Genomic DNA, 26576 nt, shown 5'->3' on the forward strand with positions numbered 1-26576 from the left:
TCACATGACGTCACGGCGGCCATGTTGGTGTACAACTGTTAATTCTTTTCTATGCAAAAAATGTCTTTTGTTCCAAGAAATTTGCATAACCGCTGACCGCGTAAGTGAAAACGATCTATAAGATTGTAAATGATTATCTGAGCTCCATAGGGCGATGTTTATTGTGTTTGTTTTATCGTAACTGTTAGTGAGCCACACTCAATGTCACCAGCGAACTCCGACCGCCGTTACCCGGACGAGTGTGCGTCTGGACGTTGTTCTTCTGTGTTCTGTTGTTACTGCTCTGACTAGCCTGAGTATCAGACCTTCCTAAGGGGCTAGGGGAGAGGGGTTTTAAGATGGGCTCCCTTTTTCGCTTCTTTCCTTCCCCTTTTCCCCCAGAAACGCCTAATACTCAGGCTATGCTCTGACCTCCTCTCCTGTATAGAGTGTCCCCAGTAGGTTTTTCGGGATCCGGGATTTCCCTTACTTAAAGCCCGTGTTTCGGGATTTTAAAGCAAAATCGGGGAGAGATGAGGGATTGAGAGAATGTGCGGGATGCGGGATGCCAAAAATAACACTCGGGACAACGGGATTGCACGAAATTTTGAGTCGGGATTGCGGGATTGAAGAACCCTTTTGGGATCCTCTATATAGGGAACCTCGGATAGTAAGGCAGAGTATAAATCGAACCGAGCCCTTTCAAACGCATCCTTCATGCTGATCACTTGCATTGCTTGGCAGCCCTTGGTATTTTCCAATTTGGTCGGTAAATTTTAAACATGTCATCTTTCACAACAATTCCGTAATAACGACACGCTTTCTGCTTAGTCGTCGTTTTAGCGAGTAAAAGCGTCACCCCCTACCTCCCCATATCATAAAGGTCATTAGTATTAAACATATAATAACATTCTATCAACTTTTACTACCAAATTTTGTATCTACTTTTCGTTGCAATTTTGAAATAACAGTAAAAGAAATATAAAAGAGAAAAAAGGTATTTCACAGTTATGATGGGGAAAGAATCGCCCTTTGTGAGGTAATCCAAGACAGTCCTGGATTCTGGACTCCACGCCGTGGATTCCGGATCCCAGGCACTAGATTCCGGATTCTTTGTCAGTGGAACGTGGATTCGGGATTCCAATCGTTAGTAGAATTCCTGATTCCTTGAGCTGTATTCCGGATTCCAAAGCCCAGGGTTTTGGATTTCCCAAGCAAAAATTCCTCGGATCCGGAATCCGGATTTCCTTACATGGGGCGATTTATGTTGGAAAACTACCCACCTACCCCTCCCCAAAGCCAATATTTTGCCCTAAGTGAGAAGTAAGTGTTAACGTTGGCTTAGGGGAAGGGTAGGTGGGCAGTTTCCCGGAAACGCATAATGATCAACATTTCCCTGTTTTTAGGTCAAGAAGTACAGAAAAGAACGAAGAGATTATTTCCGAGATCCTTGGAACTATCCCGAGCTGCTGGTTCTTTGCTTTTCTTTATCCGCCGTCGGGTTGTTTTTTGCACGTCTAGCCATCACAAAGTACACCATTGGTAACATGCTCGAAACGCCCGGAAAGTTCGTCAGTTTTCAATACGTGGCTTTCTTGGATGAGTGGGTGTCCGCTACAACAGCTTTCGCGGTGTTTTTCTCGGTCCTGAAGTTTCTGCGCCTGCTGAAGTTCAACCGTCGCGTCTCCCTGTTGATCCAAACCATCAAAATAGCCTCCAAGCCGCTGATGTCTTTCATGATGTTGTTCTTCGTTTTATTTCTTGCATTTTGTCAGTTCGCGTACGCGGTTTTCGGAGTGGACAATGAAGAATACGCCACTTTTCCAACAACGCTTGGTAGCATGATGTCTATGACCCTTGGAAGTTTCGACTTTCATGCGTTGACGGACTCGAGCCGAATATTGGGTCCTATGTTCTTTTTCGGTTACGTTGTGTCCGTGTTTTTCGTACTCATGAATGTGTTTATTGGAATCTTAAACGATGCGCTGAACACCGTTGCAAACGATGTGTCGATACAGTCCAACGAGCACGAACTTCTGGACTTTATGTTGCATTCCGTTAAGAAGGCGGTTGGCAAGCAAGTCGGTCCGGCAATCAAACCTGCATACAAAGAACCCAAGAATCAGTTTGAGCTCAACTTGGACAGCATCGAAGAGATGTCGGAAAACGTTCAATACGCGCTCAGGAACATTTGCATGGAAGACATCAGACAAGCGACGTGGTTTGAACCAGAAAATGCCTCCAAGAAAAAGAAAATAATGATGATGATGGTTCTAGAAACGGACGAAGACTTTACAGAAAATGATATTTGCGACAACATTCCGTTGTTTGATGAAGTGATGAAAAAGCACAACGAAAGAGAGCTATTAGATAAGCTCATTTGTTACCGAGAACAGAAACGGCTCGAGGAAGAGGCATCGCAAGCGGACGACCAATCAGATAACTCTTCCGATAACGAAGATGAATCGGAAAACGACTCTGACTCGGAAGATGACAATCAGAGCGTAGCCAGCGACGACAGCAGCAAGAAACCAGGACACATAACGTTAACAGTAGAAGCTCCTGACGACGAGGAGATCATAAATGAAATCGAAGAGCGTTATTCACCAAGACCAGTGTCCGGTATGAAACTGTTAGATGTGAGCGGCTCGTCAAATGCTTAAAATTGAGAAGGACTTTCCATATTTCTGTTTTGACTTTCTTTGTATTCTCTTGGCATAGTTAAGGCACTACCCTCTTAGCCTGTAAGATGCACCCCAGCTCGTAGAATCAGACAAACCGGCGAGGTTTAAGGAATACATCTTTAATTAATGTTAGAGATCGTGTTGGACGGTTAATTACTAATAAATCATGCACTGTAAAAAGTTGAAAATAGAAAACCTGGGAGCTAGTTAAGAAATCCATACAGAAAAGTCAACGCTGTAAAAAAATCTTACCGGAAAATTAACCTCTACACGTAGGACAAGTTTTATCTTTGACTTTGCACCTACTACCGCTTTTGGCATCCACATTAGGGCCATTTATACGAGGAAAAATAAGACGCGTCTTAAATAAGACGCGAACTGGACCATTTATACGAGCATGTCTAAGTCTTCTGTGCACTTAAACTTACTATTAAAATGTAAGTTTATAATACGAAGATAGCAATTTGATTAGTAAATATAAATTGTGATAGTTTAAAGTTAAAAGGGTCTACTTACACCAGCAGATGTCACGTAGTTGTCCAGGAGGTCTGTTATCGCCTTCTCCTTACATAATAACAAAAAATCTTTTTCCTCCGCGATGGACAAAGTGTTTCTTTTTACCTTTAACGGCATGCTCATTGTATTTGAGCGAAGAAAAAAATAAAGCAGAATAGACAAGGAAACGAAAACGCGTTGTAATTTGTAAACAATTTTTCCCCGCCAGTGGCCTGGCAATCCACCGCGGGGCAAGCGATAATTTTCCCGCCAAAAATTAACGCATGCGTACTATGCGTTCGCATCTCATGTAAGACGCGAAGGTCATTTACACGAAGTTTTTCTCGTCTTAGCTAAGGCGCATCTTACCTAAAAACAGGTGTTAAGGGCTGTTCTAAAATAAGACGGGTCTTAGCTAAGTCGCGTCTTATTTTAGACGAAATGTGCCGTTTATACGGAAAGTTCGCGTCTTATTTTTCCTCGTATAAATGGCCCTATTGTTCCCGTCAGATCGTATGCGAGTTGTGTATATGAAAATAACTGTTACATAAACGAGTAGAGTTTTTTTACGACAAAGAATTTTCAAGAATGGGCAAACCTTAACAACAGAGCAAAAAAGCTGAATTACTTCCCATACATCGTGATTGCGAGGGATTTTGTTTTAACGAGGAAAAGTTTGAAGGGTCTGTGTCACGGCAATAGTCCATTTTGCTTAGTTTTGTTATTTGCAAGTAAAAAACTCTTTTACCGTTAGTAAAGCCATTACTTCTAAAAGACAAAATCACAACTTCTTCGCGAGTGTTAACATTAGAAACAACACAGATTCAGGTCAAAAACCTGACAAGCTGAAGGGTTTTCAAAAACTGCGTTTGAAATCCGTTTTTACCTTCTTCACTAGGGTCCATCCGTGCCTTCTTTTACGAACGTTCCTTTACCTTTTTAAGCACTTTTTGTCAGTTAGTGTGGTGGCCAGTTCGCTAGGATTGCGTGACACAGCTCCTTTTAATTGACTGATTTGTAAAATGTTGCTTTGCTCGTTCTTGCCATTCTGCTTCATTCACTTTATCCATCAGTGTAGCTGCCTTTTACTAGCAACAATTACAACATCTGTCCAAGTTTCGATGCAAATAAAGTTTGAAACGCTAGCAAATGTGATGTACACTTAATAAAGAACAAGGGCCGACACACTTGTGTGATGTCCTTCTTAATGGCAATCCTCACGTTCTGCCTAAAACATGTTTTAGCACATTGCTACAAAACGAGTTTAACAGCAATGTACATGTTGCGCATTTTAGCAAGCGACGTACCTCCGTGTATGGTGTGACTCTCCACTTATTTTATCCAATCAGAAATTAGTATTCACTCAACTTGCAACAACCTGATTTGTTGCTAGACAGGTTTGCGCATGGGTGGTAAAACGCGCAACATAACATTTAAAGTCGCTATGCAGCAATGTTGCAAAACCTTATTTAATTTATTTATTATTTTCATTAAAGTCGCCCCCCCTGCAAAGTTAATGCAGTCCTTACGTCTCCTTATCGATTTTGAACGCAGCTACATTGCATTTAACCACACAATACTAATTACACTCAATAAGTTCCAAAGTACCAAAGATTAGATGGGTTTTTTAATCTGAGTTGATGAGCTTAGATATTAGAGAGATTTAGAGAGACGTTTAATTTAAAACACATGACCAAGGTTTCCCTTAACTTGTGCTTCACTGTTAAGAACTTCTACCCAAAATTAGTTGCTTCACGTTAGTTTTGTCTTTAACAGTTGTTTTGGACTGTTTTTAGCTGCACATTAGAGATGGCAACGGCTACGAAAGCGTCACTTAAAAGTGAAGTCGCGCTGCTTCAAACTTAATCGCGCTTATTCCGTCTCGTTCATTTCGTCAAATGTTAGCAATTTTTTCAGAAGTTGAACTCTAAAACACTGTATCAAAGTTCGAGAAAAGAAAAAGAAAGACGTTGGCTTGTGTTCACGTTCTCCACAAAACGTGAAATTAGCTGTTTACCCGTCGTAGTCGTGCATAGCCTGCGTGGCAGGCGCAAAAAGGGGAGGGGAGGGGGAGGGAGAAAAGCACGAAAGTGGGGTGCAGAGTTGTTGTTTTTAATTAGCCAATCTAAACCCATTGCTTTTTTACCGTTATCGATGTCGTCGCTGTCGTAATTGCTTAAGCTCCCTATTTTCTCTGAGAAATTTTCAACTTGAATCTGACCGTTTGTCGTTTACCGTAAACGTCACTATAAATCTCTCTTTTTACTCAGAACCGAATGGCGCAAGGAGTTGACATTCAACCTCTTATCCCTTGATCGGCAATTAGGATGCTGAAGAACTTGTCGCTGTCGATGCCCCCGTGCTGACATAAAGGAGAAAAGAGAAGTCAGCTTTAGAAAAAGCCAAGCTAAAGAGCTAGATAAAAGGTTTTAGGGGTAGTTTAAATGTTTTTTCATAAACTACACTAGGAGCAAATAAAGAGGGAAGCACGAAATAAAGGCGACAGCACAAGCTACCTCAATAACTTTGAAGAAAAAGCTGCTCCCAGTCTAGACACAAAATAACCTTTGTTTTACCCTCCCTTCTACCCTTCAAACAAGATATCGTATTTAGCAACCTCCCCGACCAAACATTTTAAGATCGTGTTGGAGACAGGGAAATTGCAGGGAAGTTTCTTGTCTGACGAGATACCCCCAGGATAAAGGTGCGAACGTTACCCTGTCTATTTAACAGAGATGGAGAGACAGAGGTTTCTAGTGTAGGGGAACAACATGATAAAGAGAAGGAAGGGATGCTTAACATTTACTCAGACCATCTGAATGGAATCTCATGCAATTAACTTAACAATTGAATTTGATGTTGAGGGTGAAGAGACTAAACAGAGCAGAAAAAATTGCATCACTTCAAATCACAACCCATTTTTCTGACCAAGTGTCCCAAACAGAATGAGGCGAACCATTTGATTTCCCTACTGAAATTTCCGGTTTTTCCTTGTAAATGGTAATTACCCAGGATGTCTAAATATTTCCTACGCTTGAGTTGGTAATGCGGTGCGTTTTGCCCCCTAATTCGTTAACAGTTGACAAACGACAAGACGCTCAACGCAGGACATAAGGTGCCCCAGCCGCGAAACATAGAAATGACTAACTTACAAAAATATCGCAATCACAGAATTTTTCTGCAGAATCTTTAAGCTTTTTTGCAGAGGTGTGTGAGCTAATTTACACGTACCAGTGGTCTATGAGTTGAATTGTGAGTTTAACTGCCTTTTCCTTAGAAAATTTCCATTCTTCTTTGACTTCATTGTCTACCCGGAAATTCCTGTCAACACTCTCTTCATTGCCACAAAGCATCACGACGCCCTCCTTCAACGGCTATGAAAAAGAATTTATTATTAACCGTTAGTATCGATTTTAAGACACAAACGTCGATAAGGCCGTGGCACACATATGATATACAGGTAAGTTCATGACTATATCAACAGAAACATGGTAACTCAACAAACGCCTTATCTTAAGGGACCGGTCATAAAGTACAGGGGGGTGTGGGCTATGAAAATTTTTTTTTAAGTACTGGTTTTTAGTGGCCCACCCCCAAGTCATTTGACAAAACTGGGGCGGGCCACCCCTGGAGCTGAAGAGTAGTATCTAGAAAGAGAATGCCCAGCGGTTCACTAAAAAGTCTGGGAAAATCATCAGTGGGCAAGAGTGTGGGCAACACTTCAATGAAAAATGCTTGGGAATGATTGCAGAATTGCACAGTAACATTGACCAGACTTTGATGAGGGCAGAGGCCCAAAAAGAAAACAAGAATGTATCCTTTTGCAAAAGAAACATTCGTCTCGAAAAAGAGAAGAGTGAAAGAAAATAAGGCAAAAGCTAGGAAGCGACGCCGTGAAAGAGAAGAGAAAAATTGTGAGAGAGTGTTCTCCGCAATCAGTCACTCATCATCTTATGGTGAACCTATAACCTCAGATCATTGTAGCGTGATAGGCCTTAACAGCTTAACAAAGAGAGATGGCAGGCGGTTAAAACTAGTAATAAGTAAAGGCAAATTTACAGTGGATGCTATTGAAACAATCAGAGCAAACGTGTCACCAGTTGTATTGAGTGCTATAGATGATAGTGATGATGATGAGGATGATGATAATGAGAAGGAGGACGAGGAGGAGGAGGATGGTAATGCTTCTGAGGGTGATGGTAATGGTGAAGATGACTAAAGATGATTAGAAGAAGATATTAAAAAAGATGTTAACATAAGTTAGGTTTATAAACACACAGTAAAGCTTTGTTCTAGATTTTATACTATAAAAAGTTTCCCGCGTGACTACTCTTCAGATTTAAAGACTGTACATAAATAGAAACAAAATATTTAATATGTGAATTCCTGTTGTCGTATAAAGTTGGATTAATGTGGAAAATTAGATTTATTGTTAAAAAAAAGATTTTACTAACGTTTGTAGTGATATGTGAATAATTTAACATGACCCACCCCTAATGCAGTGCATTATTTTTCCTGACCTACCCTTTTTAACGTCTTAAAAAATAGTGACCCACCCCCAATTTTTCATAGCCCACCCCCCTCTGTACTTTATGACCGGTCCCTAAGCGCAAAAACTGCGAACACCAACACATCAGTATTCAAGTTCAAAAAATCAAGGTTTCGAACCAAGCCGAGATCTATTGCCAGTACCATTCAAAATCAGAAATATAAAGAAAAACCTGAAATTTGATCTCATTACGTGAATGGGTGTCTAGATGATAAAATACGAAATGGAATAAATAATATGCTGTACCCTTCTAGAGGATCCTCCCACACTGTCGGGTTGTATGTCGTCCGTTTCGGCGCGTAATGTGCTTGATCCTTAAAACAAACAAAAACGTGTGAATAGAGTGAATGGAATAGAAAGGAGAAGTGCAAAATCTTTCTTTACAGAGGCGGTCATTTGTGTTGTTGAACAATGGAAGAAACGTATGGGCTATTTTTTTTTGAGTGCAATCATGCATAGGAAAGTCATTTCAATTTTTTCGTTTTTTTCTGCCATATTTAGGGGACCACGCAGCCTCGTTCCAAGTCGTCCTCAGCGATTTCGGATGTGACGTCACCTGCCAAGCTTGTCGGGAAAATTCGCGCTATCGCACTCGGTTCCAAGCCTCCTCTGGTAACTCGGATAGCGCGAACTGGCCTGGGTATAAGGCTGGGGACCACGGTGTGTTGAGATCCAGAAATTTTGCTACCATGGCAACGTGACGTACCGACATCTCTCTATTCAGTTAAGGGAAGTCAGGGAATGTCGGCATTTGTTCTCAAAACAGGTCAGTCGTATTAAGCAATGCTTTGTTGAATGTGTCGCTGAAGAAAATATCTACATTCCTTCTTCCCCCTGAGAGGGTACATTAAACTGACTGACCCCTCCCCCCAACTACCCAACTCCTCGGAAGTGTGGAAATTTCGGGTTCATTCTTCCCTTTCAAAATTTGGCTCTTTAAGGCCATCATCTTGGAAAGAAGCAGACGTCGTCCCAGTTCCCAAACAGACTCCAATCAAAGACGTTAACAAACATCTCCGCCCAATATCTCTCACGCCTATTCTATCTAAGATCGCTGAAGATTATGTCGTGGAAGAATACGTCAAGCCAGCTGTATTAAAGAAAATTGATCCACGACAATCATACGTCTTTATTGTAATGTCTTTCGTAATTCAGCCTATGGCTGCAAGGTATTAAGACAATAAAGCATCTATCTATCTATCTATCCATCCCCGTAGGAATTCCCAATGACTTCCAAGTAGTGGGTCACACAAGGGGTTGGAATAAATTACCTGCAGGATGGTCATCAGATCCTCTGGTACGCCCAGAGGCAAATCCTCTTGTCCGGGCCCTTTTAGGATGAAAGTTATATCGAGCAATGTAAGTATACTGGAAAAGGTTTATCTTCTAGTGCATTTTTTTGGAAAAGATCCCAAACTGAAGAGGGGCAATTCAAACGAGAGTTAAACAAAAAATCACTTCCCCTTGGTAACTTTTGGTAAATCACTTTGGTAAATCACTTCCTTTTGGTAACAATAAAGTAAGTATGTAAAGTGGTAAAGTACCTACTCCGTTTCCGGGAAGGCCTTCCATTTAAAAGAGTGGAAGTTGCTCTTCCACTTGTTTAGGATTGTAAATTACAGATTTGGAGTTTCTCATAGGGTATTCCCAGGAAGACCAGGAAAAAGCTCCTATTTTCAGACGTCAAAATTTCGTCTAGATTTGCACGGGAATAGATATGTAGCAACCATAAATTCGATTCAGTTAAGTATTTTGTTATCTTTTGGAGGTAAAGGGCTTAAGCCACGCCCAAATTAGTTATTTTTTTAGGGGTTTAATTAAAAATTTTCTATGAAATCCCTATCTATTTTGTATGGGAGTCTTCTGTATGTATCGCCCTCCCCCCCCCCCCCCCCTCCCCCGGGAGATTGTTTGTAAACTGGCGTCGATCTATTAATCCATGCAGCATATTAAAAAGTCGAGTGTGTGACAAAAATAACGTCTTTGCCAGGACTTTCACATGGCCAGTAATTTTTGTTGGTCAGAAATCTACAATACAATATCTGGTCATGGCTTTCTTTCGCCTTCTTCGCAGTCGTTTTCGGGATGTCACGCAACGCTCCCACCAACAAGGCAATGCCCTTTCCTTTAAGAGAGCGTTGCGTGACATCCTAAAACCGGTTGAGAAGGAGACTACGCTTTCTTTGAAGTAAATAAAGGAATGAACACAAAGTAAAAGTCAGTGGCAAATTTCACACAGTTATATGTACATGATAAAGAGTGTTGCGAAGTATTAATAGCCTTACCCAAAATCACCGGTGGGGTATCCTGTGTAAGCCTGAGTCTTTCTGGTCTGTACATACACTGTATTTTGCTCTTGGAATTTTAACTCGAACAACGTCTTGCTTTCTTCGTCACTGATGTCATCATCATTGAACTTTAATATGTCGACTGTCTCACAGATTTGCTGTAGCTTTTTCTTGAGGTCATTAACTGTTGCAAGCCAATTTATGGTGAGTTCATGTGAACTTTCATCGGGGAGACACACTTTGATGCTGATTGCTTTGATACACATGCTGATCACAGGTTTCTCTTTTGATTTTACAAATATTTCAAAAAGGCCCTCAGTTTCCTCGACCTTTTCTCCATTAAAACGGAGATCTTGTTGCAACTTTGGAATGCTGAATTCCTGTTGGATGAACCCTTTTACTTCATCAAGTGATAAGGAGGAAGGATCTATAATCATGGTGAGAACTTTTCCTGAATACTGAATCTCAAGCTCCTCCTCTTCGTAGAGTACCTGAATTACCTCATTGGTGTTCTCCATGGCGTAAGAGCTATAAAAACAAAATTAATCTTACAGCATAAGAAGCAAAAAGAATTAATGGTAGTAAACAGTTAAGGTATTCGAGCCTAGCACCTCTACAGGTTTATACCCCGCGGGGGACTTCCTATAATATTAGGGAGCTTAAGCAACGACGACGGCGACGGCAACTAGAACGGCAAAAAAGCAATAGGTTTAAATTGGCAAAACAATAACTTTGTACGTGCATCACGCTTTTTTGTATATTTCTTTCCTGTCGCTGCACGACTACAACATGAAAATGCCTAATTTCACGTTTGGTCGAGGACGTGAACACAAGACAACGACTTTCTTTTTCTTTTCCTGAACTTTGATACAATCTTTTAGAATTCAACTCGAGAAAAATTTGAAGAATTGAAAGAAGAGTTGGAATAAACGCGATAACGTTTGAAGTAGCGCGAACCCCCTTTTTAAGTGACGTTCTCTTAGCCGTCACCGTCCTTGTTGCTTTTAAGCTTAAAAGCTCCCTAATGGCGTATACGAGGAGGTTCCGCCCGAAAGGGTACCTTTCTCAGGCTTCAGGTATATGAAATGGTAGGGATTTTACTAAATGAATTATATGAAAGCTCTCTTGGCCGTCATGTAAATGCGACGTCACGCAAAAGCCACCGTGATCGGCTCCTGCAAAAGCTTAGAAATTCACGCGTACTCTATCACAAAACCAAGAACCCTATAGAAGCAAAAATTTGTATGAAAATTAGTTTTCATCTGCTCTAATACATCATGAAAGTAAAATCTCGGTAGGATCGATAGTTTTGTAGTTCGAATTTTAGTGACGTCATCTGAAAACCAACAATAGGGCTAACAGAAGGATTTATGGGTGTGGACAAGTCGACAAAATTTTCCAGTTTTGTTATCTATTCACATTTAAAAGAAAATGTAATTACAGCAGTTAAAAGGGAAGCAAAGTTCTAAACTAGGTACGTGAACTAGGGTACCATTTGTCAATAGAAGGTATACGAAAGGGTACCTTTTCCGTCAAAAATGGTATTTAAAAGGTGTAAGGGGTTGGACCTTGAAGCTGAGCATTCCCCTAAAAAAAATTGTTGCGTTTCCCTCCCCCAGGTTTCATACAACACAAATCAGGAAAAGCTCTTCCCTTGTCCCTGGGTCACGTGGCTGTTCGTCTCGGATACTTCACTGAAATGCATTGACCGCGAAGGCCTAGGAAGACGCTGTACAGGGACAAGGCAAGAAAAGCTCTTAATATTTTTGTGTTTTAAACTCGTACGGGTAGCTTCTTCAATAACGTCCTAGGTCCACCAATGGACCACAACAAAACTGCAATAAAATTTACTAAAAATTATAAAAAAGGTGGACGTAGCCCTTCCCTTTTTTCTCCTTTTTGCTCGGTATTTCCTAGGCTTCATTTAGGTGGAAAAAATTTTAGTGAACATTTCGAGGAACGTAAAATATTAACAAGGAAGTAGGGGTTGGTAATGGATTATGGATTTGTTCCCGAACGTTTTTGTTTTTTCTTCTTTCTGTTGATTTTTCGCTTTTGCTTCCGAGTCATTTTGCTAATATATTACTGTTTAACTAACGAAATTGTTTAGGATAAAAATGATAGATTGGACTGCCTATATGTGCGGTTAATAATAATTGTTAGAAATGTGGAGTCATTGTATGCACACTACATATAACTCAACCATTCTATTGTAGACTAACCTCATGGTTTTGTCTTCAGGTAGCTTTTTTCCACCCAATATCAGGCATGACACGTTAAGTTTGTAAATCTTCTTAATCCTTTCCTTTAAAGCTCCAATAGTTGCTGTCTGGAAATCTGGCATGAGCACCTCCTTCTCTCCATCCCTCCAAACATGCTTCACAAAAAGCTTTAGCATCAACACTTCGGGTTTAAACTCAAGGATGATCTGGCCATACAGTTTCGGATTTGGACCAAATAAATCACTGGGCGTTGGCTTGTTGTCGTCTGAGACACTGAAGTATTTAAGCCTGCCTGGTGCCCAAGAGGACCCTTCAATTAACAGTGGGTTGTGAAAAAGATCTCGATTGGCTTCCACCAGCCACACCCCAAGGTACATTCCCCCAAATGTAATGTCTACCTCAGCAGCTACGGATAAAGAGAAAATAAATAATATACATTTTAGTTTACCGTATTATCAGGAATACAGGCTACCCTCGATTAAACCCTGCTAATGAAAGCCAATTTATCAATTTACATTTACTTTTTTTTCCTGTTGCTATTTTTATCTACGCCCTTGTCCTTTGGTCAAGTTAGCACCCTGTGGAGTAGACTTTTTAAAAGTCCTTTATTTTTTTAATGGTTGGTTATGCCATTTTAAAGGACTTTTCATACCTGTTTGGGACTAAATTCACTGGTCGAAAATTCTACCGGTGACGTCATGACAATTGACCAAAAGGACAGTGAGTGATATTTCATGCCGCTCCCGACAAAGCATATGTCAATCATTTTTTCCCCGCGTAAATTTATAATATGACTCAAATCCATTCAGGGGAAACAAGTTGACCTCGAGACTGCGTCGCTCGCTCGGTCGCTGCGCGACTTCATGCATTGAAGCTCGCTTCGATCACTTTTCAAGAACTTATGAGAGGTCGACTTGTAGCAAGCCTACCGGTGGAGGTACTAAACAAAGTTTTTTACGAGGAGGGTCCGCCACAAGAACAAACCTCTTACCATTTCTGACATAAAAGGTACCCCTTTCCTATACCTTGTATTGACAAAAAGGACCCCTTTACATACCATGTAAAATGCCTCTGTTAGCCCTTCTGGGCCTTTTTACCGAATGAAATGACAGATTTCCCCACCCTTCCGCAAGGAACCCGAAAGTGTGACCTCCTTTAATTAACTCACATTCTTTCATGCAGACATTAACCAGTCAGAAGTGGAGGACAGTTTTCAGCTGGCTTCTGATTGGATTAATACTGCACGAAACAATGGGAATAAATCAAATGCGGTCAAACTTTGGGGCTCCTTGCTGTCATATACCTCAACCAATAAAATCACTACCCTTTCATAAACCTGAAGCCTAACATTTTAAAGTACCCCTTTCGGGCGGAGCCTCCCCATATAGGCCCATGGAGGGTACCCTGCGGGAGTTATCACAAAACGTTACTTTCTCAGCAGGGAAACCTCCTTGTCTCAGACAACCGGATGGAATTATTTTTATCCGGATTCCGAATTCCAGGAAATTTTTGCTTATGGAATCCGTAATCCAGGGTTTTGGAATCCAGAATTCAACTCAAGAAATCGGGAATCCCGCTAACGATTGGAATCCGGAATTCAAGTTCTACTGTCAAGGAATCCGGAATCCAAGTTCTACTGTCAAGGAAATTCCACGGTCAAGGAATCCGTAATCCAGTACCTGGAATCCGGCATCCGCAGCGTGGAATCCACAATACAACCTTACATGCGGTAGCGATAAATCAACCTGCTCCCCTAATTAATTCTTACCATGTTTATTGTTATTTCCTATGGCAATAACAAACTCAGTCCCACTTTTCATCATGAAAATGCCCTTTTCATCATCACTGTTGTAGCATAGAATGCCCCCAGTAATTAGCACTGAATAGCCCCCTTTATTGTAACTCTTTAACTGTATAGGTGGGTCTACTGCTGATGGTGATCCAGGAACCGCGTGAGAAACCAAGGAACCATAGGGTATTGTCGGTGTAACTTCAAACAATGAAGAGGATAAATAATCAAAAGTACAAAAAGAACCTCAGTTAACAAATAACTCATCAATGTAGAAAAAAAAACCTACTGCACAAAGTTTGGGAGTAGAGAGACGATAACCGTATTTACTAGATTAAATGCTGCAGAAATTTACTAAATTTTCATCGTTTCTGATGTTGCGTTTACTCAAGGGCGATGTTTTTTCTTTCAAAATCACGTTTCTTAATCACCGACAATAGTTCCGGTAAATCACTCATAAACATAGTCAAACCCCGCATTACGGACACTGAGTGGGCTGTATTAACTGAGGGTCCGTATTAAGCGGGTTGAATTTAGAGAAAATGTAAGGGCCTTATTTCCCCCTGGGGGAAATATTACTGTCCGTAATAATAAGGTGCCCGTATTAAGGGGGGGGGGGGAAGCGTGAAGCGGGGTTTGACTGTATTATATAAAACAGAACAATGTCTCTTCTATAATGCTGAGATAGAATCGTAATTGTGTAAATTACTAATAAATGTCGCATTCATCTGATTGGGTGCGGTGTTTATTCGAGGGAGGCATGCGGCTTTTGATTGAGCTTAGGCTGACCGGTCAATTGCAATTTAGCAAATTCACATTGAAGTCATTGCTTTTGTATACTTGAAGAACAAACAAATCTCATCAAGAAAATCAAATCAATCGTGCAGGCAACACCCTGTTCATTATTACCCTGATTAGGACAGACTTCGTCTGGCGCAAAATTTTATACCCTGTTTTTAGGACAGAGAGGACAAAAACCATACCCTGTCCAGCGGCACATCCCCGTAAAGACCATTTAAGGGACTACCCCCTCCCCCCTCCCATCGTGGGCTGCGACCCCACTCACAAATTCCACTCTGGCAACAGGCAAATTAAGGGTGTCGTGTTTGTGAAACCATTCGATAATATTCATTTTTTTTTCTCTCCTTTACATAGAAAAGCACGTTCAACAACCCCTACGGAAAGAATGCAGTGGTTAAAAAGGACACTAGCAGTTAAACAGTTTGTACCTTGGTCAATCTGCTCCTGGGCACCAAGGTTGGTTTCTGTATGTTTTGGTCCTGCTCGCACTTGAGGATCACGATCAGTTTTGCGCTGCGTTGAGCTTGTCAAATTTTTACTCTCCTGTGGGCTCTTCATTGGAAAATCTACAGCAACGCTTTCATCACCTTGAAAAATCATTCCCTTATGACGCGGCGTTCGCTGTTGTGACTGTTGTCAAACTCAGTCCTTGATTTCATTTTCCAACTCAAGTTTACCCTCTGACACGTTCACTGTGGTCAGACGGAATAGCTCCTACTAAAAAGGCTGTAAATAGGACGAGGTGCTTTCAGTTTCTGAGACATCAATAAATTGTAGGAATATCTTGTGCACCATATACTGTAGTCAAACTTTCCTTGATTTCGTTTTCCAACTAAAGATTACCCTCAAGGATATAAGGCATGTGATTCTCATGACGCGTTCACTATGGTCAGTCGGAATTGCTCCTACTAAAAAGACTACAATTGGCACGAGGTGGTTTTCAGTTTCCGAGACGACCGAGACAAAAATAAACTTCGGGGCCGAACTGCAGTTTTTTCCTTGATTTCACTTTTCTCCTCACGTTTACCCTCAAGGGTGGCGTATGATTCTCATGACGCGTTCACGTTCACTGTGGTCACTAATTTACATCTCGCTAAATAACAAAAGTATTTTGCCTTGTTCGTTGTATGCTGGTTCAAACGTAGCTGTGATACTTCCAACTAGCTCACATACGCTTGGAAATCAAAGCTTTTTCAGTTTTTTCCTTGATTTCATTTTCCTACTTACGTTTATCCTCGATTTACCCCTAAGTCTTGCACGTGATTTTCGTGACGCGTTCACCGAAGTCGGCAGAGACAGAGACAAAAAATAGCATCAGGACTTTTCAGTTTCTGACGCATAAAAAAACCTTCTGAGTGACACTTCAGAATACTTGGCCACTTATTTCCATTTTCCTAAATAGCAAGTGCCTATTTTGTTATGCTTCACTCTTTAAAACGTGCCCGGTAGGATAGTTGCATTTCAAAGCTCACTGATCCACTTCGATTTCAAAGCTTTTTTTTTTCAGTTCTTTCCTTGATTTCATTTTCCCACCAAGGTGATAGTGTTAAAATGCCAAAACTCAGAAGCCCGGTTCCTGCTAAAATTAAACTGTTTCATCTTACAGAGCCAAAAAATGAGTGTTTAGTGTTATCGAGGTACCCCCATTCAGCTGGTATAATCGGTTTGACAGGTTTTAAGTTATTTTTAGATGTTGGTTCTCTCCTTTGCTTCGAGAGCTTTCTCTCCGGGTACTCTGGTTTGCCCTCTCGGCAAAAACCAACATTTCCAAATTCAAAGACTAACAGGAATCAGGTAGACGGAGAACCACTAAGTGGATGTGTTACCTTTAAATCGTTATTTTATTTTTCAGATTTTGTAAATAATCTGAGACAAAAATAGTTAGTTTTCTCGTCCTTCACATTCTGCTTCCACTCGCTTCATCACTTTTAAAGGTTGAAACGCAACCGGACCTGCTGTTACTCACTGTAACGTCAGAGCCCAATCCATCAAACGTTGTCCACATATCTCAAAGACGGCTAAAAACTACTCACCCGACACGATTAGCCACGCTATTTTTGGGTGGGACTTGTAACACACACAAGTGTTGTTATTTAGTGTTGTTAAAAAAGGGTGTAAAAAGTTAATGTGCCTGGGCTCTTCAGTTTTCTATTCTTTAACTTCAGGTTTCTTGAAATTGGATGAAACACTGCCCGTCATAAATAAATATTGTCTGGATATGGAAATTTTTTGCGAAACGTTAGTGTAACTGCGCTCATTTTCTACAGGGTTCGTACTCTTTTTTGAACAAAAAATTCAAGGACGTTTCAAGGACACATTTCGCATTTCAAGGACTACATACAGTGCAAAAAAAGAGCTTAGAGTCTATGTCAATTTTCAGTTCTTCCACATCACGGGAATTTTATCCCGAAGGTCTTTGTGTTTTCTCCTTTTCCTTTGCAGTTCTCCTTAAACTATTAATTTAGCACCGACTGCAATTTTCAAGGACTTTCAAGGCTTTGAATTTTTATTTTAAAATTCAAGGAGGTCAACGATTTTCAAGGTGCGTGCGAACCCTATTTCTATTCAAATTGGATGAAACGGTGCCCGGTTGAAAAATGTTATTTGAAAAGGGAACGGTTTGAGGATACTGAGATGAGCACTGCCGAATTTATAATTGTGAAAATTGTCTTCGCAAAAAAAAAAAACATTTATTAACCATTTATACCCAGACACTGCTTTAGCGTCACCCCTTTATAACAGCTAGACCGATAACTCCAGCATTATATGGCTGGATAGAATTAATAACTATGTACTTACAATGTCTACAGAACACTGTACAACTACGTTGCAAGAAACCATATAGACATCAGCCGCAGTTCAAAAGTTAGACAGCGTTAGCCGCCGGATAAATCGTTATCCATTAGATAAGTGCTACAAGCGTTACAAGTATTTAGACTTTTAGGGTCAGTAATTCTAAGACGTCTCACTTAGACCGCGTTTTAGGAAATCTTTGAACTTCCAGATCTCTTCCTATGTGGGTTATTTTAAGAAGGCAAATGCTTTTCTAGTCTATACCATATGCTCATGAAAATGTTCACGATAAAAGGTGTTTACATAAAAGAGTTTAGCAAAAAAATGAAACTGGCTTAGAAGGCGGTTTTGTTAAGCACTGGCAAAACTCCGTTTAAACAACTGGCCCTTAATGTATTAGCCTGTGTACAGACGCCCGCTTCCCCTCAGAAAAATCGGGAATAGAGTCTCTCTCCCCACGGATTTTTTCTTAGGGGAGGGGGGTGTCTGTACACAGGCTAGTAGGGTATGTAACAGTGCCGGATCCAGACCTTGAGATAGGGAGGGGGGGGAAGGGGCGGTCTCCAAAAACATTTTTTTTTGGCCCTTTGGGCCTCAGTTTGGTCAAGAGAGAATGATTCAAGGCACAGGGATTCGCTCTCTTTACTCATTATCTCTTGGCTTGGTCTAAAAATAAGGGGGGCGGACCCCCCGGGCCCCTTCCCTGGATCCACCACTGTGTAACCCTGTCTGATTTGCTCTACCCGCCTGGAGTAGTCCTGTTATTTGCAGGTAGAGCAGTTTTTCACATTTTCAACTTTAATGCTGAAATACACTTGAACTTGAACGTCTAACTTGTAATTTGATACTAGATAGCTAGAGGGTTAAAGTTCTCACATTCTCTTATCTGGCACGACGTTAATCACGCATGCAGCATCTTTTTTTCGATAAGCCGCTTTACCTTTTTGTGACCAACTGCTTCAGCACAACCAGCTGGTGAAACACCATCATTGTTAACTGCATTCATATCCGCTTTCTTATCCAGCAATAAACGAACCACTTCCAACTTGCCAGAGCTTGCCGACACATGTAGCGGTGTACTTCCATTTGCATCACGTGCATTGACATCACTTCCGGCATCAATCAGGACCCGTGTGATGTCCATTCTACCGAGAGCAGCAGCTGTATGAAGAGCTACACTTCCGTCAGAATCTTTTCCCTGCACGTTTGCCCCGTGCTTCACAAGCAATGACACCATGTCTGCATCACAGAAAGCTGAAGCGAGATGTAATGGAGTACTTCCTTCATTGTCTCTTGCCTCCAAACTTGCTCCGCGATCGAGAAGAAGTTTTGCGGTGTTCGTCTGATTGAACACAGCACAGATGTGAAGTGGCGTACAGCCTTTGGCGTCTCGTGCTTCGAGATGACTGAAAAACAAATGCAAGAGAAAGAACAACACTTAGAAATGTGGTGGACAATGAATTGTAATGGGTTTTCAAGCTTTACACCCAGAAAGAGGTTAGCCAATACCGTTAACTTCCGCTAAGCTTTACCACTTATACCCCCAGTATACCTCCTCCCCCCAGTAATAGGCCCATCTACCCCTAAACAAAAAAAATGCACCCGGACATAATCCTCCCCCGGATATAAGCCCTCTCTAGCTTGTATCGATTTGTTTACGACATTTTGGAACTTAAAAAAGCGAGAAAAGAAGTGCTATGTAGCTTGTTGTGAAGCGCCTTTTTGGTCCGGTGTTCAGCTCCCCCCCCCTCAGCCGTTCATAAGCCCTCCTTAAACGCCTTACGAAGTCGTATAAGCCGATGTTTAAGGTATTTCCCTTTGTTAGATTAATGCTCAAGCATCCCCAGTGGTCACGAAAATACTTTTGCTCTCGGAAGCTCAGATATTAGTTTCCTATATGTACATTCTGCGACCCGGCACTGTAAATAGGGAACCATGTGACTTCCGGCGATTGTAGATTCAATGCACAACCAACGCAACCAACAAGAACACGTGAAGAAAATAATGCTTTATTGTCTTGGCACCTACTCAAGTCACTTAAAGGTGATGTTACACGGGAACGATTCGCAACGACGATTTTTTGCTCAACACGGCATTGCAATGTTGGAACAATGTTGTAACCATTTGAATCAATGTCGCAACAACGTTGCAACGCTGTGATGCGCTAAAAAATCGTTGTTCAGTTTGTTTATGATAATCAGGCCAGATACGCGTCCTTATTCGCTATGAAACTTGAGCCTTGAGGCATACAAATATGTGTTCTAAGCCTGATAATATCCAACCTTACAACAAAAATGAACTTTGAAAGACTGTTAAAAAAAAAAAAAAGTCCATCCACGCCCCCCTTTGTATTTGTTGTGTTATCATGTTATGAGCATTATTTTTATGTTTCACTAAATTTGGTAAGAGTTCCCATTGATTGCATTAAATTAAATACGTGACACATCCCCTTTAAATCACGATAGAAATATTGCTAAAGCAACATATTTCTTACCCTCCATGATCGATCAAAAATGACACGGCTGATTTGTTTCCTGAAGAGCAGCCCACATGAAGTGGAGTACTGCCTTTGTAATCTACAGCATTAGGATCGCTGCCGTTCTTCAGTAGACATTTTGCGACCTGCCACAATCCAGATAGCAGAGCAAGATGAAGAGGACTGCTGCCCAAATCGTCAACAGCATTACCTTGTCCACCGCCAACTATGGCTTTCTCTACCATTCCTTCGGGTGCGAACAACATCATGTGTGCACACGTTTCTCCTTTTAAGTTTGTAGCGTGGACGTCGCTTCCTTTCTCTATGAGGACTGCAGCGGTGTTGTAGTTGCCCTCTGCAACAGCCAAGTGTAGTGGCGTATTCCCTTGCTTATCGCGACAATGGACATCGCCACCTGCACTTAAAAGAACATTAACAGCTTCTGCTGACTTTATATATCCAGCGGTTACGTGGAGCGGAGAGCATCCGACTGAGTTGACGGCATTAACAACAGCACCATTCTTGATCAGCATGTCAAGAAAAACGTGGCCACGTCTAACGGCATAGTGGAGAGCTGTGTTACCACTGTTATCTGCAATATTTACGTCACTTCCGTTTTCTATTAAAACAGTGGATCCCTCTGTAGAGAGGTTGAGAGCAACACAGATCAGCAATGGCGTTTGACCTCTTTTATTGACAGCATACAGGTCAGCTCCTCTCTCTACAAGTCTCTGGATCATATCGGGAGTCCCCCGTGCCGATGCTCTGTGTAAAGGTGTGTCTCCGTTCTTGTCTCTTGCTTCAAGGTTCAATCCTTCATCTAAAAGATTGTCGGCAATATCTGTAAGAGAACAGGCTGCAGCAACATGAAGAGTTGTTCGACCAGTCACCAAGTCAGCAGCATGTACGTCACCCCCATTCTCCATGTACAATTGAAGGAACCTTGTAAAAAAGTGGTGTTCATCTATGTATTTCTTGGGAGTTAGTGAAGCCCCGAATACTGTTTGTCCACTAAAATCTTTGGCATTAATGTTGCCGCCATGAATGTTCAAAAGTTCAAACAACTCTTCCCAAGCACATGGACCATATTTTGCGACAAGATGAAGGCACGTTCTTCCTTTCTTGTCCACAAGTGTGACATCACTTCCATTTTGAAGCAAAACTTCAAACGTCGTTCTGTGCCCTCCTACAGCAGCAAGGTGCAAAGGCAGCCACCCTTTGTTGTCAGCAAGGTGAATGTCAGCTCCATTTTGGATCAACAACTGCACGGAGATGCTGCAACCCCTGTACGCAGCTGAATGAAGCGGGCTGCGATTTTTCCTGTCAAACGCTCTCACGTCTGCGCCCTGCTCAAGGAGCCACTCTATTAAAGCAGTGTTTCCATCAGATGCTGCAAGGTGCAAAGGCGTCTCCATGTTTTTATCTGGAAGATTAACATTACCCCCATGACTCAGAAGGAGGTTGTAAAATTCCCTTTCTGAATTGCCACCGAAAGACATATAATGCAGAACAGATCGTCCAAACTCGTCAGTTGCATTTACAGAGCTGCCAAGCTCCAACAACGTTTTAGCGAGTGAAAACGTTTTTAAATCTCTATAACCTATGGCGACATTCAAAAGAACTGTCTTTCCAAAACTGCTTTTTGCATCAACATTACTTCCTTTCTCTGCTAAGAAGTAAACCATAGCAAATTTTTTCTCTTGGGCTGCTAACAGAAGGGGAGTTTCCCCCAAGGGAGTTGTGCTATCTAAATCAGCACCGTATTCTAGCAAAACGTCGGCTGCGAGGACACTCCCTGATTTTGCAGCCACGTGCAAAGGAGTCATGCCTTCATCATCAGTTTTTAAACTAGGGTCAGCACCATGCTGAAGCAGCTTCTCAGTGAGCTTTCCATTGTTGTTTTGAGCAGCGAAGTGTAGAGCGGAGAAAAAACCGACGTTTTTACTGTTCGTTTCACATCCATGCTCAATAAGAAGATTAGCAACTTTGTCAGCATTCTTCTCTGCAGCGATAAGAAGAGGTGTTTCACAGCGGTCATTCCTAGTGTTGACAGCGGCACCATGTGCGAGGAGAAGTCTAACAATTTCCAAATCTGGAACCGCACAGGACTGAACAGCACAAGAAAGAGCTGTGTCCCCTGAAGCGTTCTTTACGTTAACTTCAGCACCATTGTCAAGTAGAAATTTTACTGAATCAAACTTTCCGCTAGTAGCTGCTGATGTCAGTAACGTCTCTCCATCATCTTTGATTTTGTTAAAATCAAAACTCTTCTCTTTGGTAAGAAGGCGAAAAACATCTGAAAGGCCGCGCGTGGCAGCCAGTTCGGAAAGCGAAGAGGTGTTTCCACTAGGGTCAGAGGTATCAGCCCCTCGTTCAATCAGAAGTCTAGCGACCTCACCTTTTCCAGCTTCTAGGGCGCAATACAATGGTGTTTGGATGTTGGCAAGTTCAGGTTCTTTTTTCTCGTTGTCACTGCCTTCACCGTCTCGTCCTTTATCATATACAATCTCGTGTTTCTCGCTTTCAAAGTGTCGAAAACCGAAACCATTGATGTTTGCTCCATGATCGAGGAGAACTTTCACCACTTCACAATGCCCAGCCTCGGCTGCTGCCATCAGAGGTGTTGTTCCATCTCTACTGACGACGTCCACAGGTACACCTTTGTCCAGGAGAAGTTTGAGGATACCAGAAAACCCCTTACGAGCAGCTGTTTCCAATACCTCGCCCTCATCGACAAAATGACCCCCTTTGAAAGTGAGCTTTACTTCACAACCACTCTCAATCAGAACTTTTGCAGTAGAAGCATGGTTTTCCAGGATGGCATAATACAAAGCTGTATGGCCCCTGTCATCATTTGAATTGCTATCAGCTCCGCGCTCTAAAAGGTAACGAACTGTGTCAGATTGTCCCTTCTCAGCGGCCGCGTGAAGAGGCGTTTTCCCCCAACTATCTTTCGCATGAATATTAGCACCTTGGTCACAAAGGAAACTAACCAGATCCAGTTGCGTGGCCAAATGAAGCACTGTTTCTCCATATGATTTTTTTGCAAAAAGATTTGCATTTTTCTTTAAAAGAAATTTGACTAAATCTGTATGATTTTCTTTAGCGGCAAAAAGTAATGGTGTGTCGCCACCCTGTGTACATCCATTTAAGTTTGCTCCTTTGGAAAGCAATAATTTGACGGTGTCGAGGCAGCCTTTTCTTGCGGCCAACATAAGGGGAGTGAGACCATAAAAACCTTGCTGGTCTGCACTTGCACCGTGTTCCAGCAAAAAGAACACAGCGTCTTTGTTACCTTGTCCGGCAGCGACATGAATTGCTGACATTCCACGGCGCGTCTTTTTTAGCACATTTGCTCCAAGTTCAACCAAGCGTTTCACATTTTGCATCCTTCCTCCACTAACAGCATGGAGAAAAGGAGTCATGCTTCCGCGATCCGTCACCTCAAGTGAAGCACCTCTTTGGATAAGAAATTCCACGACGTCTATCTCATTAAACTCCGCGGCAAACATTAAGGGTGTCTTTTCATCTTCTCGTTGATCTGAGCATGAGCACATGGCGTCAACAGGTTCACCAGCATCAAGAAGTCTGCGAACATGTTCAACATTTCCCCTTTTGGCAGCCAGGTGTAGAAGTGATTGAGACTGAAAATGCTCTGTAACCTTTGAAACTGTTTCAAGGATCTCCTTATGCTTTTCCGTGTCTTGATGTTTTAACACCGTTAAAATAGATTTACCTGGAAAATGGGGTGCATTTGGACCAATCTTGACACTCAGAGCAATGGCACTGTCAAGTTTATCTGGGCTGAGGTTTAAGATCGCCAAGACGGTATCGACATCTCCTTTGATGCAAGCTGATTGTAGGCTGCTAAAACCACTTTCTTTGTTAGGTGTGGTCAAATAATTGAAAGACAGACTCTTAAGAGAAAGCTGCAAGACAACAGGATAAATGAGTTATTCGCCGCGGCTGACTCTTTTTTATGGTGTCCACCCCTCTAAAAAAGCATCTATGGTGACAACGACAATAAAGACTTTACTAAGATATAATTCGAGCTTTTTCAATCTTGCTTTTTCGCGATAATTCATCTTCATTCAATTTACCAAATGTAAGCGAATTTTTGAACAGTTGTAATCTAAACGACCGTACCCAACTCGATAATGAAAAAAAAAACGTCGTCCTGTGTTAACGTCCTCCTAGAGGTTTTGCGTCGTAGTCGTACAGTGGGAATCAAAGAAATACACCAAAAGGGGTGACGCACGTGCTGAGTTGTAGTTTTGATGGCTAAAACTATTGCTTTTGTTACGTTCTTGTTGATCTCGTTAATGAGGATTGATTACTTGGCCATTTGCAAATCTCCAATTGTACACCTTGTTTGCCCCCGTAAATTTTGCGTAAGTATTCCCTTTTATTTCTCTTGGGACCACTGTAATGTTCAGGAGAAATAAAAAACAAAGGTTATGCAAATTTTGGGCGGCAAACAAGGTGTCTTATGGGAGATGTGCAAATGGCGAATCAAAAGGTGTCATAAAAGAGAGAAGTCGTTACGTCACGTTGCCATGGGAGCAAATTTTTGGTCCTGCAAATATGGCAGATAAAAACAAAAGAAATGGACATGCATGACTTTGCTGTGCATGACTGCAGTCAGGAACCAAACAGTAGCCCATACTTTTCTTCCATTGTTCGACCATGCAAATAGCATTCTCTGTCAAAAAAGATTGCTACTATGGTTACAAGTTGTAACATTTCCCCTCTCTATTGCCATTAATTGTTAAAAGTGCTACTGGCAGCACAAAACTAAAATTTATCCAGCTGAACAAAACAACTTACATGTAGGGCAGAATATTGGAATTTTTATATAATTATATTGTCTAATTTATGAATTCCCAGGAGTTTTTAATAGGGATCAGCCCTGGAAAGCAGTGGTGGGGGGGGGGGGGGGGGGTCCATAACGACTACAACGTCTCTACACTGCAAATAAGGCTGTCTACACTCTCTTAACGAACCGCACATGATTATCACCCCGAAGTCCTGGGGCAAGGCTAGACTACTCTCTTAGCAACGTTACAGTATCATCTTTAAAACTCAGCACTGAAAGCCTACCAGTACAATTTAAGAAAACATTTGCATAAAGTAAAAATGAAAGTGGACACAGAAAATAACATTGCGTATGCCACATGTAATATTTTCATTGTCAGATTTATGCACCTGTCATTTGTCATCCCCTAAACAGGGACCTGAGACAAAGTGGGGGACTCTGCAAAGGACCACAAGGATGAGGTTATAATAATAATAATAATAATAATAATAATAATAATAATAATAATAATAATAATAATAATAATAATAATAATAATAATAATAATAATAATAATAATAATAATAATATTTATCCAGGGAGCCCACTTGCCTTAGCGGTTTTCAGTGGGGCTCTGCAGATCATAAATGACAAAATGACAACAACAACAACACCAAAAAAATCACCTACTTTAAAAATTACATACTAAGAAAAGAGATGAAAATTGATTTAAAATAACATATAATATAGTTTAACAATATTAGATAAGGCATTATTTACAAAGTTTTAAGCTGTGCCTTAAAGAAGGACAGTGTTTTGCTGTTTTTAATGTCATTGTCTAGGTTGTTCCAGTCCTTAGAGGTGTTTTGATGGGGACACACAGTAATCACTGCTAAGGAATTTGCTTCCTAGTGGGGTATCATATAACTAAACAACATGAAACCCAAGTAAACTTAAGAATAAAGAAGAAAAACAGAAGAAAAAAAAAGACAAATCCCCTGAGGGGATGGAGATGTTTGGAATTGATTATTATTATTATTTTAAACAATATTATTATTGGATGAGGTTTTTGTGATGTCCAGAATTATCAAGGGCGAGGTAAGTGTTATCAGCCAAACCGAAGGCCGAGGCTGATAACACCTACCGAGACCTTAATTATTTTAGGATGTCACAAAACCGAATCTAATAATTGTTTTACTAAACATTGCTTTGAAGAAAATAATGACAAACACACCATTGGAAGGAACTTGAATGGATATTGTTATTAGAAATCATGCATTTTGCACGTGCAACCTACAGATTAGTCAGTTATCTGCTAGCAGATAACTAATCTGTAAGTTGCGCTGATTTCCAAATTAGCTGTAAGCTCAGTTGCCAATGAGAGGACAGATAATGAGTACGATGTATAATAACTATTATTATTGATTGTTTCAAACTTTTCAGGACTAATGTTTTTTTTAACTACATGTATTTTCACTTTTGAAGTCCGTGATCTAATCTGATGATTTTGTCCGGTCTGTGATAAATCTGATCCGATCAGTTCCTAACTTCCTTGTCATCTGTGGAATTATCCGCATTTTAGGCTTGCTTAATGAACGATTTCTATATTGGCTGCACTCGATATTTGGGGCATTTTTGCACCACCAATATCAACACAGCTCACGACGAAGAAGTTTAAGTCTTGCATTAGAATTTCTAGTCCTCT

The 26576-nt window shown here is 41.1% G+C and overlaps 3 protein-coding genes across 3 annotated transcripts in view; 1 reads left to right on the forward strand and 2 right to left on the reverse strand.

Annotated features, from left to right (window-relative positions):
- Positions 1 to 2769, forward strand: part of LOC140942183 (polycystin-1-like) — a 50665-nt gene extending 47896 nt beyond the window's left edge. Inside the window, exon 27 of the mRNA XM_073391147.1 lies at positions 1386 to 2769. Within this exon, the coding sequence (XP_073247248.1) occupies positions 1386 to 2642 (1257 nt within the window). The 3' untranslated portion in view covers positions 2643 to 2769. The remainder of the gene's footprint in view (positions 1 to 1385) is intronic.
- Positions 2763 to 15407, reverse strand: LOC140942184 (uncharacterized). The gene is made up of 8 exons (XM_073391149.1): positions 15236 to 15407; positions 13986 to 14207; positions 12218 to 12623; positions 9993 to 10523; positions 8979 to 9037; positions 7954 to 8021; positions 6390 to 6532; positions 2763 to 5520 (listed from the first exon to the last, which is right to left on the reverse strand). Exons 1-8 carry the CDS (start codon positions 15405 to 15407, stop codon positions 5481 to 5483), a joined length of 1641 nt encoding a protein of 546 aa, XP_073247250.1. The 3' UTR covers positions 2763 to 5480.
- A 2188-nt stretch (positions 15408 to 17595) lies between these two features.
- Positions 17596 to 26576, reverse strand: part of LOC140941227 (uncharacterized) — a 9321-nt gene continuing 340 nt past the window's right edge. Inside the window, exons 2-3 of the mRNA XM_073390206.1 lie at positions 20095 to 24005; positions 17596 to 19006 (exon numbers count right to left, since the gene is read on the reverse strand). Coding sequence (XP_073246307.1) covers positions 18502 to 19006; positions 20095 to 24005 — 4416 coding nt within the window. The 3' untranslated portion in view covers positions 17596 to 18501. The remainder of the gene's footprint in view (positions 19007 to 20094; positions 24006 to 26576) is intronic.

The sequence above is a fragment of the Porites lutea genome, chromosome 6 (genome assembly GCF_958299795.1).
Source record: "Porites lutea chromosome 6, jaPorLute2.1, whole genome shotgun sequence".
NCBI lineage: Eukaryota > Metazoa > Cnidaria > Anthozoa > Scleractinia > Poritidae > Porites > Porites lutea.

Bases quoted from the DNA above. Each gene is read 5' to 3' on its own strand.
- LOC140942184 (XM_073391149.1), bottom strand. From the start codon at position 15,407: ATGATTTTTCAAGGTGATGAAAGCGTTGCTGTAGATTTTCCAATGAAG. The intron at 6,533-7,953 runs GTACAGCATATT...TCTTTTTCATAG, and splicing joins TGGGAGGATCCTCTAGAAGG to CCGTTGAAGGAGGGCGTCGT. The intron at 5,521-6,389 runs GTACGTGTAAAT...CCTTTATGTCAG, and splicing joins ATTCAACTCATAGACCACTG to CACGGGGGCATCGACAGCGA.